Genomic DNA, 14,161 nt, shown 5'->3' with positions numbered 1-14,161 from the left:
TTCCAAGGGCACCTATTTATGTTTCTAAATCCAATATATAAAATCACTAAGAGAAACACATACTACTTTCATTTATTGCTTTTTTTATACCATATGAGAAAGTATATGTTTGATTTGTTTCTTTCTTCAATTTAGTTTCCATTTAACGTTCTGTGTTCCTGCTGTAGACAAAGTTAAAGGGGACCAAATGTGGTTCATAGATTTCACTGTTTTAAAACTTTGGTTATCTGTCAATAGAGGCATTTTACCATACACTATAGCTTGGTTTCTCTCTATAAGACTTATTTGCTATAAAGCAGGGATCAGCGAACTATGGCTCTTGGGGCAAATCTGGCCAGCTGCCTGTTATTCTAATGGCCCATAGAAGAATAACAGTTTTTACATTTGTAAATGGTTACATTTTTTAAATGATTATAGAAGTGCCTACATAACTGCCTCCATTTTGCCTCTTGGTCAACAAAGCCTAAAATATTTACTATCTGGCTTTTTAGGAAAAAGTCTGTTGACCTCTGCTATAGACAGTCCCAGTTATATTTATACTGAGACTAGCTATAGTTAATGAGCAGAGTATTCCATTTTAAAATACCTATGTTAGTTGTTAAGGCCTTTATTTTCTAAGACATTTCCTTCTCATGCTTGTTCTCAGCTCAAAAATGAAAACCTGGGTCATATTTATTTAACCAAATTATAAGAATGCAAATCTTTATTAAAAAATCATAACTTTGCATTGCAAAGAACTGTTTTGATATTTTTGTTAAATGTGTTGAAAATGGCTTAGCTATAAACTTTTTAGGTTTCATTTAAAAAATTAAATATGTGGCAAAAAAATTACAAGATCCACTATGTAATTCTGCATACAAATTAAAGTACAGATCTAAGTATATACCATTTTACCATTTTCAATTTTGGGACCAACTCTAGCCTAACCAAACTAAACTTGACTGGGTTTCTTAATGACCTTTAAGACATGCATCCTTTTAGTTGGGCATGTCATCCAAGTGTGAAATGTTTCCTTAGATTCTAAGAACCAAATGGTATTTTTACAGTAGAGCTTTGAAATTCTTTGTCCCTTTGGAAATAGAAATTCTCAAAATTCATATGCCTATTTATAAGCTGGTAAATTATTCTTTTCATGTTCTGAAGAAGCAAAATTTCTTAAACTTTCTCTCTTTAGAATAAAAGTCAACATACCCATTCCTCCAAATTTAGAAGTAAGATAAATGGGCAGTTTTCTGAAGGATGAACAGCCCTTAGAAAGGTACAGAAATGAAAAGTACATTTTATATAGGTAGTCCAAGATTTAATCAAGATGGTGCTCAGGAAGTTAGGAACTATCAAAATTATTTGGAAAAAAGTCAGAAGGAAGATTTTCCACCATTTACAAATTTTTGGTAAATAGCTAGGAAAGAATAATGCAAATTTCAAAGGAAAACTGATGTAACTGTGAAACAGTCACTATAATCACTTTAGCATTACCTCAGTATGCACAACTTTGTGTGTGTGTACATATACACACACATATATATATATATATATATATATATAGTATTTATTTCATATATTTATTAAAACTGTTTTCCATGTTCTTATAAATGGCTTGTGTATCTGTCTTCTCTTTTCAGTAAATTAACTTTCTCAACGGGAAGAATTTTATTATTCTTCTTTTACTACTACTATGTCCTATAGAATAAAACAAAATAATATATAGGACAAGCTAAGGTTAAATACCTAAACTGAGTGTACAGAATATTAATAATATTTAGTTTAAAAAACAAAAAAAGCAAGGAAGCAAATGTAGACCCAGAGGTGGTTTCAAACCTGGACCTAACCATGAGAGCATGAATTCAAGAGCACGTGCGTGAAGTGGGGTCACTTCCAGGTTGTTGGCCCTGATCATCTCTCCTCTAAAAGAGTCTGTTAGTCTAGTTCAGCACCTGAGTTTTTTGGGTCAAGGAAGCTATCAGGTGCCAATTCTGTGGCAGATCCAAATCTCAGGAGAATCCCTAAAACATATAAATCATCTAAATATTATGAAAATGATAAGTAAGTGATAACACTCTGTAGAAAGATACTATCATTTCTAGTCAGATATCCAAAATAAGGACAATATGCTGCAAGACATTTTGCATTCTCTAGGACCCACTCTCCCCACAAATCCTCCTGTCTCATTCATGTTGTACTACTGTGTAAAAAAAAAAAAATCTCCTTAGGTCTAGAATATACAAAATCCCTGCTTAGCACCTCAGTTTCCTCAGCTATAAAGCAGGCTAGGTAAAAGTGTATATAATTAGCCTAAATAGAAGATGCTAAATAATTATGATTTTTTGCAAGTGTCTAATATTTACCAAAAATATATGATTTCTTATTTAAACAAACAGACCTGGTAAGTGACACGGTGCATTTTACCAAAAGTTGATACTTAAATTTTATTTTCCATTATGACCTTAGTATCATTTTAAGCTATGTAAGTACAGAAAAAAACCAAGGACATATGTTTGCTTACATCATTAGAAAGCCATAAATTTACGAACTTAAAATAATTATAGGCTCTGGCTCTCCACCCGGGGTTTTAGAAACCATCAACTTGATTTTCAAATTGTGCTATGCTTGCCAACCTTATCTGCATACATCAAGAGGTAATAATATTGTAAGGGACTCCCTCTGGGTATGGAAAGAAATGAAACTAAGTTTTACTTGTCTAAAATATATACTAAGAATTTGAAGACTAATGTGTGGCAGGTAATGAGAAGATGTTTGATTAGTCTCTAAATACAAATATAAGCAAAGATTACTTCCTCTACATTTAAAAACAGGGTCACTGCAAAGTAAACATGTTGAACAAATATGACTAAATGAAGACACATATCTATCTTCATAGTTAAGAAAAGGCAGTTTCACTGAACTGCAAGCTACAGTGTTCAGGAATTTTGCTTGTCCTCTGTTAGTCTTTACCCCTGTAGCAATTCTTATAGTAATTGCTTTTTAAAGTCTAAGTAGCTACACAGAATATCTTGGTTGTTTAATACACCGGTCATTTATTCAGTGCTTTCAATTTGAGACAAGTCCTTGGATTGATTGATTTTTTTCTAAATTCTGACAACAATTCTAGATAATCATAACCCCATTTTATAGATAAGGAAACTGAACCTTAAAGAGACACTAAGTAATCTGAATGATGAAGCAGCTAGTAAATGGTAAAACCAGAATATAAGTCATTCGGCTCTTAATCATTATATAACATTGCCATTCTTTAATGGGAAATTAATCTTTTCACTTGACAGAAATGTCAGAATATTTTATAAATAGCAGAACATTGAGCATAAAAATACGTGATACGGGTTCTTCATGCTTGTGTAAGCTAGGATTTTAAAGATAAAATTTTATTCTCTGGAAGAAGACAGAACTTACAATGAGATATGATGGCACTGATTATAGAAATAGCTTTAGAGAAGTACGGAATGCAATATAGTTTAAAAGATTTACTTTATCTACTAAAAAATAAAATATGTCCTTATGAACACATAATATGAAAAATGGAAAAGGTATATGAACATATTAGCAATTTAATTCTCTACTGTAGTTATAATATTTGTTACTTGGTGTGATTTTTTCATTTTTGAAATTGAGTTACTAAGTTTAGTAGAAGTCAGAGAAAAACATACTGTTCTCAAAAAGAGAACTTTATCACACTACCTTAATCCAGGGTCAAGAGAGAAGCAGAAAAACTGAACATTAAAAAAACCCCCAAACTGATAAAGGCCAGGATGTCTACAGGGCAATCTGACAACTAAATATAACTAACTTCATAAATAACCTGTTGGTCATTCTCAACATTCCTTTCTCTTGATCTGTAAACTGAGGACCGAGCCTTAGTGCTGAAGATACAGAGCAATGAGACATTCTATTCTCCACAGTTTGCTCAAAGAATGTAATACATGAAATTAGTTATAATTTAGAAAATTCTATGAGTTTATATGACTGAGACACCTTTAGAGGAAAAAACTGTCAAAAATGGAGAAACTCCTTTATGTGACTTCAAACAAAGGCTTGTGAATTATACTCTTTATAGTTCATGTTAATTAGAAATTTACCAACCTATCACCAGGTCCTGCTCGATACCTTGCACCTGGGATCAGCACTGGGTCATCATCACTGTCATCTGTGTCCTGGAGAGCAGAGTCCCTGGCCAGTGTTTCCTCATGAGCCAAAGGCCCAATGGCTTCTGTTTGTGACTGAGGTTCGGGATTGCTGGTACCCTGACTGGTAGCACTTTCAGTGCTAGTTTGATGTGAAGTTCCTGGTTCCTTGCCTTTTTCAGACAAAGTGGATTCTTCTGGAACCCCACAAGGGCTATCAAGACTGAAGTCATTCCTTTCTCCTGAACCGGAATCCAATGGCTCAAAAGTAAACTTATCTGATTGTGCTGTCAGAAAATAAGTAGCAACAATTGGTCATGTTGGCAACACTAATTATTGAATCTAACTTCAGAGCTGACACAGACAATCTCCAATATAAAGTCTAATCCCCCTATATGAAGAACAAAATCCCACAACACATCTATTTGGAAATGGTCTCTAACTCTGGAGAGACTAATACAGATTAAGGCTTCTTATTTTCCTGTGTGAAGGAATGATCTAAAAAGAACAGGACAGCTCACCTATATTTATACTGTTCTGAGCTGTGCTTTCTGCAGACGTACCTCCCTGAAGTGTTGTCACAGCCTCTGATGATTCTTCAGGAGCTTCTGGGAATTCAACCACATTATCATTGAATCCTAATTTTTTTTTTTAGAAAAATAAACACCAATTTAATATTCAAGCTTTCCTATATGTAAGTAGTTCTTAACCCTTTTGGGGTCGTAGCAACTTTTGACACTCAGATAAAACCTCGCCCTGCCAGTGTAATGCAAATACTATGTATGTACCCACAAAACTGTAAAACGCTCTCAGGAAGAGATGTGCAATTCTGCCCACTGCCCCTTCCTAAAGCCTATGTGTGGACCTTCGTGAACTCTATGTGAAGAATCTCTGCTTTAGATTATCCCTCACAACTGACATTTCTCAATCTTCCTTTTCTTTCCTCTACACTTCAGAGAATCTAAACTTAAAACTGAGTATTTTTCTGCCCTTTTGTCATGCATTTGGTCTAATTTGAACTATCATGAACAAATAGTAAAGTTAGCCCCACCATAAATTCTGTTTGGCCATTGAAAATACTTATTTCTGGATTTAATTCCAAGACCCATGAAGGATCAGTCTTTTTTGTTCCTAATTGGACATTTGCTTACCAGACAGTCATCTTATATGTATTTTATTCTTGTTAGCTCTGTTATACTGAGGTATGTATTCATTTAATGAAAAACAATTCATTTATTCCTTCATTTATCAAGTATGTGCTGAAAATCTACTCTGTTCTAGGCTATACTAACACCTAAATTTCATTGATGATCACATAAAAATATTCTAGTAAAGTGTTCTAAAAACATACTCTAAATGGCACTTCTTGTATGAAACAGGATTTACTCATAACCTGTTTAAATTTTATCCCTTTTTTCCCTCCATAAACAACCTATACTCTGAAAAAAATCAAGATAGGTACTCTGTATTTCACTGCTAGGTATAAAAATGGTAAAGATAATTCAAACCAACATTTATATCTAACGTACTGTCAGTACGATGACCATCTATCCTGGCCACTGTGTCCACAGAGGGGAACTGTGCTTTACTGTGACGCCCCATCTTAAATGTTTAAGGTCCTTATCTTTTGCATTTGTTATCTGTTTATCAACAGCAGTAACTGGACTATTGCGGCAAAAGTAACTGCTTAAAAACAAGAAACAAAACTGCAGCACTGAGGTATCAGAAAAACAGGCAAACATCCAACACTAGGTTTTGTCATGACAAAAACAAAATTAACATCTTACTTGCTTCATTCTCTCCTCCTAATGGTTGCATGGAGCTCTGTGGGACCAAGGATTCCTCCTGATCCTCAGATTTGCAGTGGCTCCCATTTCCTCTAGAACTTGAGGCAGTACTGCTCCTACCATCAAGACAAGATAAGTGATTCCCACCAAGAAGTTAATAAACGTGAACTTTTAGGATAATTTTTATATTTTACAACTAGAGAAGTTGATCAAAAAACTTGACTACAAATAAAATACAGGATTTATTATTTTAATAGTACTTGAAAAACATCACTTTAGAAAGTCTAGGTGGTTATTCTAATCCACTTTAATATTTAAAAAGAGATTTAAAAATATGAAAGGACCACTTCTTCACTGTTTTGATGCTTCTACAATCTGATATATATTTTTACAAGTCCCTCTATTGAATTTTAACTTAATTATATAATCTCTCTTCTTGTTCTCACTACAGATGGTTCACCACATTCAAATTCTTAATGATTTTACAGACTCTGATCATAGGTCCTTTTAGACTTTGTTGTTCTAGGCTACTTTTAAATTAACACTTGAAAAGAGGCCTGGAAATTTCTTTGGTTTTTGAACTGCCCTCTGTGGACCACTGCCAGTTCTAGATTGTTGTTCAAACAGGGCAAGTGATTGAGCACCATGGTTTTGTAGAAGGATAATGTTTTCTCTTTTAGTTTTAATACCTACCTGATGATGATCCTAATTCTGTTAGAATTTTTAGCTAGAGCAGAATACCAGACCAATTTAAATAAATAATTTTCAATGAACATTCTGTGACAAATCATGACATATGTGTAAGAAGGGGACTGAGTGGGAAGGAAAATAGAGGAAAATGTATAACAATCTGACTAAGATTAAAATTAAATTCACAGAAATGCAACAATTTCTTAAATATAGTATAGATGTGAACAAGAAAAAGAAACTGAACAGCTACAGTAACTTAAAAAACGTTAATTATAGACAAACAGCAGTGACTCAATAAACAATGCAAATTATCATGGAACTTTTGTCAAAATTTTATAAAAACCTTTTTAGGCTAATTGCAGAAGTCAATTTGATTTTTTTAAAAGGGCACCCATATAAAATATAGTTTTAAGAAAAATGTATATCTACATGGGTACATGAGCAGAGAAAAATGTCAGAAAGGATATTCACCAATGTTAAATGTCATCTCAGTAGGATTACTGTGATTTTTTTTCAATTTCTCTCTAGATTCTGATTCTTTTTTGAAATGAACACGTATTTCTTTTTAGCCAGAAAGAAATGCATAGCAATTTTGGTAAAGAGAAGCCAATGTGATACATAAATCTTTTTTTCCATTAAGAAAGCTATGATACAGGCTTAAATAAAATGCTCAATGTAGAATAGTTATGATAATTAAAACATTATGGCATTGATGTAGGAATACAGAGCCATTAGTGGAAAAGACAAAGTAATCAAGTAAATACATTTAGCATATGTTAATATGGCATTTTAAATCACAGATAAACGACTAGATTGCTCAATAAATGGTACTGGGACAAAGGAAAAGCCATGTAGAAAAATTGAGCTATAAGCTCTACATCATACTTTATGGTAAAATAAATTGTAAAAGGATTAAACATATATTTTTGATATAAAATCACAGAACTATAAGAGGAAAACAAGAAGAAACTTTTCCCCTAATCCTGGGAAGGACAAGGAGTATTAGCTCACAGGCTGAAACCATAAAGCGAAACTACCATAAGTAAACTGAAAGACAAACAACAAACTGGGAAAAATATCTGCAACAAATGAAAGACAAATGATATTACCCTCACTTAATTCTATAATATATAGCTCTTATAAATCAATAAGAAAAAGATAAACACCACAGTAAAAAACTGGGCAAAGGATTTGAAAGGCAATTTATAAAAGATGACAGTTGTAGCTAACAATTATTTAAAGCATATCACGTGCTAAGTGCTATGTACTTTTTCTGCATGTTCTCATTAAATCTTCCCAACAAAGTCTGAAGTAGGTTCTATTAAACATGCCCTTTTTCAGATGAGAAAACTGATACTTAGAGAGGTTCAACAGCTAGTCAGGTTCAGAGCCCACACTCTTGGTCAGTGTGCTCTATTGCCTTACCTGGATCAAAGAAACTAAAATAAAAGCAAGACACCATGCTGGCATAGATGAAACAGACTGCATACTCTTTTGAATTTCTTTTTTACAATGAATACAGAATACTTTCATAATCAGAAAAAAGCTAATTACTTTTTTGATAAAGAAATAAGAGAATATAATTCATGGTCAGTTTTTAAAGAAGGAAAAGTAGCATTCAAAAGAAGAGTGGGACTAAAGATGTTTGGTTAAAAAATGTTCAGATGAGATTGTAAGATATCAGTCCCTTCCGTACAGAAACATGAGAATAGAAAAGACTTAAGAATAACTATGATAATCTTCTGTGATCTTAAATCATGTACTAAGAAAAAGGGCCATAGATATCATTATTTTAAAAAGTTGAGGTCAAACACTAGAGTTCCTAAGGAAATTCTATTAACTGTACCTTCAAATATATATATAGAATCCAATCTCTTCTGACTACCTCCACTGCTCCTATCCTGGTCCAAGACACCACTACCTCTCACCTTGCTTACTGCCAAAGCCTTTTAACTGGTCTCCCAGCTTCTACCTAAGGCCTATTCTCTACACAGCAACCAAAGATATGCTTATCCTTTTAAAGACCCTTCTCACTTACCTGGCTGACCTTATCTGCTACTACTCTCTCCTTTGGTCACTCTACTCCAGCTACATTGGTTTTTTTTTTTTAAAGATCCTTCAACATACTGAGACTGTTCCTGCTTCAGAGCCATTGTACTGGCTTTCTCTCTGCCTAGAATGCTCTCCCCCAGATATATGCATGGCTCACTCCTTCTTACCCTTCAAATTGTCCAAATGTCATCTTCTCAATGATGCCTACCCTTTCCCTAGGTCTCCCAAACATCTTTACCTGTCTTATTTTCTTTCATAGCACTTAATACTATCAAACATATTATACAATTCACTTATTATGTTTATTGTCTGCCTCCCATACCTAGAATGTAAGCTCCAATAGGGCAGAGATATGTTTGTCTATTTTTTTCATTGATGCATTCCCAGTGTCTAGAACAGTCTTTGGAATGTAGAAAGGTATTCAATAATATGTGAAAATCCTATTTAATCCAAGAGTTTAATATTTAAAAACACACAGAAACACAAATGGAAACCAGTGAATTGGAATAAATATTATCATATATCAACATATAATTAATTATATATTAATAAACAATATATAACTATATTATATATTATTTATATGCAATATTATATATTATACTAATATAATATATAATAATATACAATTAAATATGTTAATATAATAATATATTAATCATATAGGATAATTAATATATTGGTTATTAAATGATTAATATAATCACCCTGTATTAATCACATATAATTATATTAATATATAATTAATTATATATTAAGAAAGATTGTATTATCTATATATTAATTTATATAATAATAGTAATAAATTCAAATACAAAATTTTGGGTGCTGTCTCTCACACACAAGGCAATGGGACAGTGGCAAAGAATTCAAGAAGCTCACATAACTAGATTTTTTAAAATGTAAGATTTAACTAGATTAAATGAGCAATAAGTATAATCAGAAATGTCATTAAAAAGAATCTATACAACTATTAAATAAAGTTCACACTCACCAGTAATAAATTAAATAAAAATAAAAATTATTTAAAAATCAAATATATGTTACAAATAAATGAATATATTGAACATTGGTCTGGAGACAGCAAGACATGTACTTTCATATGCTGCTGGGAGAAATGTAATAACAGATTATCCTTTTGAAAATAATTCTGTAATATCTTTCAATCTAGATATAGTTTATTTCTGGAAAAATATCCCAAATCAATAACCTTAAAGGTAGGAAAAAGCTTGTAAACAAGGATATTCATTATAGTTTTATTTGGTAAAAATAAATAAATTCACTGCCTAATTTAAGGGAAATGGTTAAGTAAAACTATGGTACATCCACTTGATGGAATCTATTATACAGCTGATAAAATACTACTTATGAAAACTAAGTAGTATTGTGGGAATATTTCCTATAAAGTTAACTCAAATAAATGCAGGGGAGAACTGAATATATTAGGTATGATTAAAATCATGTTTTAAAACTCAAACCAAAAATATATACGTATATATACACATACACATACCTTTTACATAGGACCAAGACTGCAAAAAGCTCCAAAATGTTAGGTTTATTAATTTTTGCACTGGTGGTCTATTGGTGATTGATTATTTTTATCTTTTGCATTTTCTATCAGAAGAAATATCCCAGGACCAGCAATATTAGTATCACCTGAGAAGTTTTTAGAAATGCAAATTCTCTGACTCCATCTCAAACTCTGAGAGTGGGGTCTAGTAATCTGTGTTTTAACAAGCTCTCCAAGTGATCCTGAAGCACACTAAAGTTTGAGAACCAATGTATTATTGCAAAACAAAGATGATGAAGTGCTAAAAATAATATCTAATACAATCCTACAAAATGGCTAAGAACATCTTCACAAAAATATTAACTTACCATTCATCTGTAAAGTTCAGTTTTATTGTGCTTGTAGTTGTTCCTTCTGTGCTGTAGTGCAAACTTAAAACTGGTTCACCTGTCCCTGGTTTGGGGCTCAGCTTTTCATTATTGTTATCTGAAAATTGTGTTTAAAACATTTGAAAAAGGTCTCTGAAACCAATAAAAAGATGACATTTCCTAAAATTTATAAAACTTAAATTAGGTTGTCCTTGTCATAACTCTTTCTCACATCTGTATGGTTCTCACTTAAAGTTCAAAGCAAGTGTTATAGAAACACTCTATATTTCAAAAGTGGCATTGCATCATTTTCTAGCTTTGTATACATGACTCCCTTTGATTCAGATGAAAATCACACACATTTGAGAACCATATTTAGTTTTTAGGGAATCAAAGAATATTAACATGCAATGACATACTTTATAAACTTGGTACTTTTATTTAATGGAACGCTCAGGATCTTTTTCTTCAGTTGCTAGAGCATCAAGAATAACTATCATTGGCTCCTTCAGAAACACTGAGAAGTAAGATGCAAGGGCTCCAAAAGAAGTTGTTTAGTAAAAACTTTGCTGCAATTAAATGCTATCAAATTCTTTCTGTTCTTCCAAATTCATAGACTTATAATCTAGGGAGGGATTACAGCCTGTACACTATTGGGAAGGAGGCGGGAGAAGAAACTTTATTGTGCTCTGTTATTTTCTAAACCTCTACGTTATAAGATCATACATTTTGGTATAATTCCATCCTCTTCTGCTGACTAATCTTGCAAGAACTTTGTTTTCTAAATTATGGAAAGGCAATTCTACCTTATGAGTCTACAGGTGATAATCATAATATACATCCATCTCAACATATAAAATCTTTGTAAAATGGTAAATAAAAATCAAGAAACTCTACAGAAATGGATACAAACCACTTTGAAGTCACCTCTCCCCTCCCCCGCAAAAGGAGTACATGGATATTCAAAGACAAATTTGAACAGGGCTTTAAATTTTTTTTCTTTTTATGATGAATAACAGCTTGGGGGAACATTAAAATATATAGAGAATAAAAACTGCTATATAATCAAACATGTAACATTTCTGCCAGTCGCTTGCAGAAAGGAAACGCTTCTGTGTCATAATTGTTTTCTCAATACAAGAAACTCTTCTGTGTCCTGTTTTCTTGATACAAGTTCAAGGACTTGATATAACAGTACTAAAAATAAGCTTTCTGTCTTGAAAACAGTATCAACAAAAGCATTAACAACTTAAAGAAATCAAAATTACTTAGGATTTTTGGTTATTAGGTCCACTTTATATTGCAATGAAGGACATATCTTTTTGCATTCCTCTTGAAGACGGTGGAGCACTTACTAAAAGAGAATCTGAAACTCTGCTCTAGCTTTTATCCTGTGAGAGGACAATTAACAAGACTTAAAAATACAGAACTGTAGCAGAAAGGAAAAAGGATTCTCCCCAAGAGATGAGAAGCCAAGCTGATAAAACTCAGGATTATCAATTCTTATGTCTTCACTTCTAACTCCTGAGAAATCCTCTCCTATAACATTAATTGCTATTTGAAAATAAAAGTATGAATCAATTATAAAACTGGCCTACCAAATGATAAATTCACTTTGTTTCTGTACTACTTTTCTTATGATTATGTCCTTGATATAAACAGCTGCTGGAAAAAAAATTGACAATCCATTACGACTTTCAAAGATTCAATATTACATTCAATGTTTTAGAGGACGTATTTTACCAAATGGCATTCTGATAAAATAACCGAATTAACATATCTTTAACTTACATAAAACTATAAAGAACGGGACTTTTTTTTTTTTTGCCGCGCCGCATGATTTGTGGGATCTTAGTTCCCCAACCGGGGACTGAACCTGATCCCTCGGCAGTGAATGCTAGAGTCCTAACCACTCGACAACCAAGGAATTCCTGAACGGGACTTTAAAAATATCTGTCCTATCCTTGACAGTCTTTGAAAAATTTGCTGTCAGTCATTTGTCCACATACAGTTTTCCCTTATTCTTTAGTTATGTTGCTAAAATTTCGGTCCCACTGCTGCCAAAACCGCAGTCATCCTTAGGGATCTGGAATTGGTGAAGATAGCTGAAAGACTGAATGAATGATCAAGGAAACTAAGAGGTAGAGCTGGTGCTACTTCTTTCATTATCTCTCACAACATTTTGTAAAGTGCTTTGCTATTATTTTTCTTTTAAAGTAGAGAAGAAACGGTGGGGGGGAAAGCAGGTGTGAGAGAATTGTAGGATTAAATTTCATAGATCTACCTTGGTTATGGGAGCATAAGTTTTAAGAAGCCGTTTAACAGCTGAAACTAACAAACACAACACTGTATATCAACTATAGTCCAACAAAAATTTTAAAAAAGAAGCCATTTAAATGCTGTATCAAAACTTCCTTTTTGAGTAAAATTAGAGGCAGCTATAGATATTTGCATGCTATGACTAAAGGAATATAGTAGACAAATAGCTAGCTGTTAAGAGGTCAAAGTGGTGTAGAAAATACCTACCAGCCTCCAAGAGCACCCCCAACCTCCAAAAGCAAGAAGCTTCCCGAGATGATCAATGTTAATTCAAACCTTCTTCCTAGGTTATCTACTACCAAGTTATTATTTAATCTCTCTGGAATACAGTAAAAATCATGTAAGGCACAGTAGTAGTACTCATTTAATTTATAAAATGACTATAGTTGACAGAATTTGTTCATTTAAGTTGTCAATGAAGTCATCAGCCTGGAGTAAAATTGGCCCATCACATTATTTCCGTTAGCTACAAATACTTCAGACTCCTAGTCTAGTTATCTCCTTGTAGACTGCATATAAATAATGTCTCTGGCAGAAACACTATGCAGTGTAGAACGTGGTTTCCTCAACTGAGGCATTAATGGAAGTATATATCCGAGGTTTAAAAATCCATTTCCTAGCCTTGTTCCATTCTACTCTTCCTAGTTTAATATTCTTTTCTTGATCATATACAACCTATCAAATTGAATTTTCTCGGAAATGTAGATCACTGGTTTACTAGTAAATTAATTAACAGATTGTTTCTGATAAAGTGCATATTTTAAGCTAAAAAGGTCTACAAAAAATCTACTTTAAAGAACTAAAAAATAAATTTATTATTACTTTATTTGAAGAAATATTTGTAACCATTTTAATTTTCCATAACTTGCTCTGTGTGTTAAAAGTTGAATTAGCAAACACATTCTAAAAACTGTATTATTCAAAGCCTTACTTATATAATGCACAGAAATATATTAATATTACTGAAATATTTTGCTTAACAAGTAGAGATTTTAATTTAACAGCCTTAGGGTTTAGAACTTCACCAAACCCAATGACTTTATGTAGAATGCACCATCATAACAGTAACTAAAATTTCTTGAACATTACTATGTCCCAGGATATATATGTATCCTTTGTTAAATCTCTGTATCACATATTTTAATCTCCATTTTATAGATGATGAAACTGATGATAATGAGCTAGATTCTTTTTGTCTAGTAACCTAAGTTTCTTGCTATATGAAGTTCCTACTTACTATACTGTCTTGGAAATAATTTGAATACTCAGTAGAAAATAAGATTCCTTAAATAAATA

The 14,161-nt window shown here is 32.5% G+C and overlaps 1 protein-coding gene across 8 annotated transcripts in view; it reads right to left on the bottom strand.

Moving 5' to 3' along the window:
• Positions 1-14,161, bottom strand: part of DCAF6 (DDB1 and CUL4 associated factor 6) — a 172,678-nt gene that overhangs the window by 46,710 nt on the left and 111,807 nt on the right. For 3 of the 8 annotated variants that reach the window (XM_081226466.1, XM_081226470.1, XM_081226472.1), the window contains 4 exons: positions 10,547-10,664; positions 5,924-6,039; positions 4,658-4,774; positions 4,096-4,423 (listed from right to left, as the gene is read on the bottom strand). In XM_081226466.1, coding sequence (XP_081082592.1) covers positions 4,096-4,423; positions 4,658-4,774; positions 5,924-6,039; positions 10,547-10,664 — 679 coding nt within the window. The remainder of the gene's footprint in view (positions 1-4,095; positions 4,424-4,657; positions 4,775-5,923; positions 6,040-10,546; positions 10,665-14,161) is intronic. The other 5 variants (XM_081226467.1, XM_081226471.1, XM_081226473.1 and 2 more) reach the window with 3 other exon arrangements.

This window comes from Mesoplodon bidens, assembly GCF_964165515.1.
Source record: "Mesoplodon bidens genome assembly, chromosome: 2".
Taxonomy (NCBI): domain Eukaryota; kingdom Metazoa; phylum Chordata; class Mammalia; order Artiodactyla; family Ziphiidae; genus Mesoplodon; species Mesoplodon bidens.
Note: the sequence above shows the minus strand (reverse complement) of the source record. Positions and strands in the feature narration are given on the sequence as shown.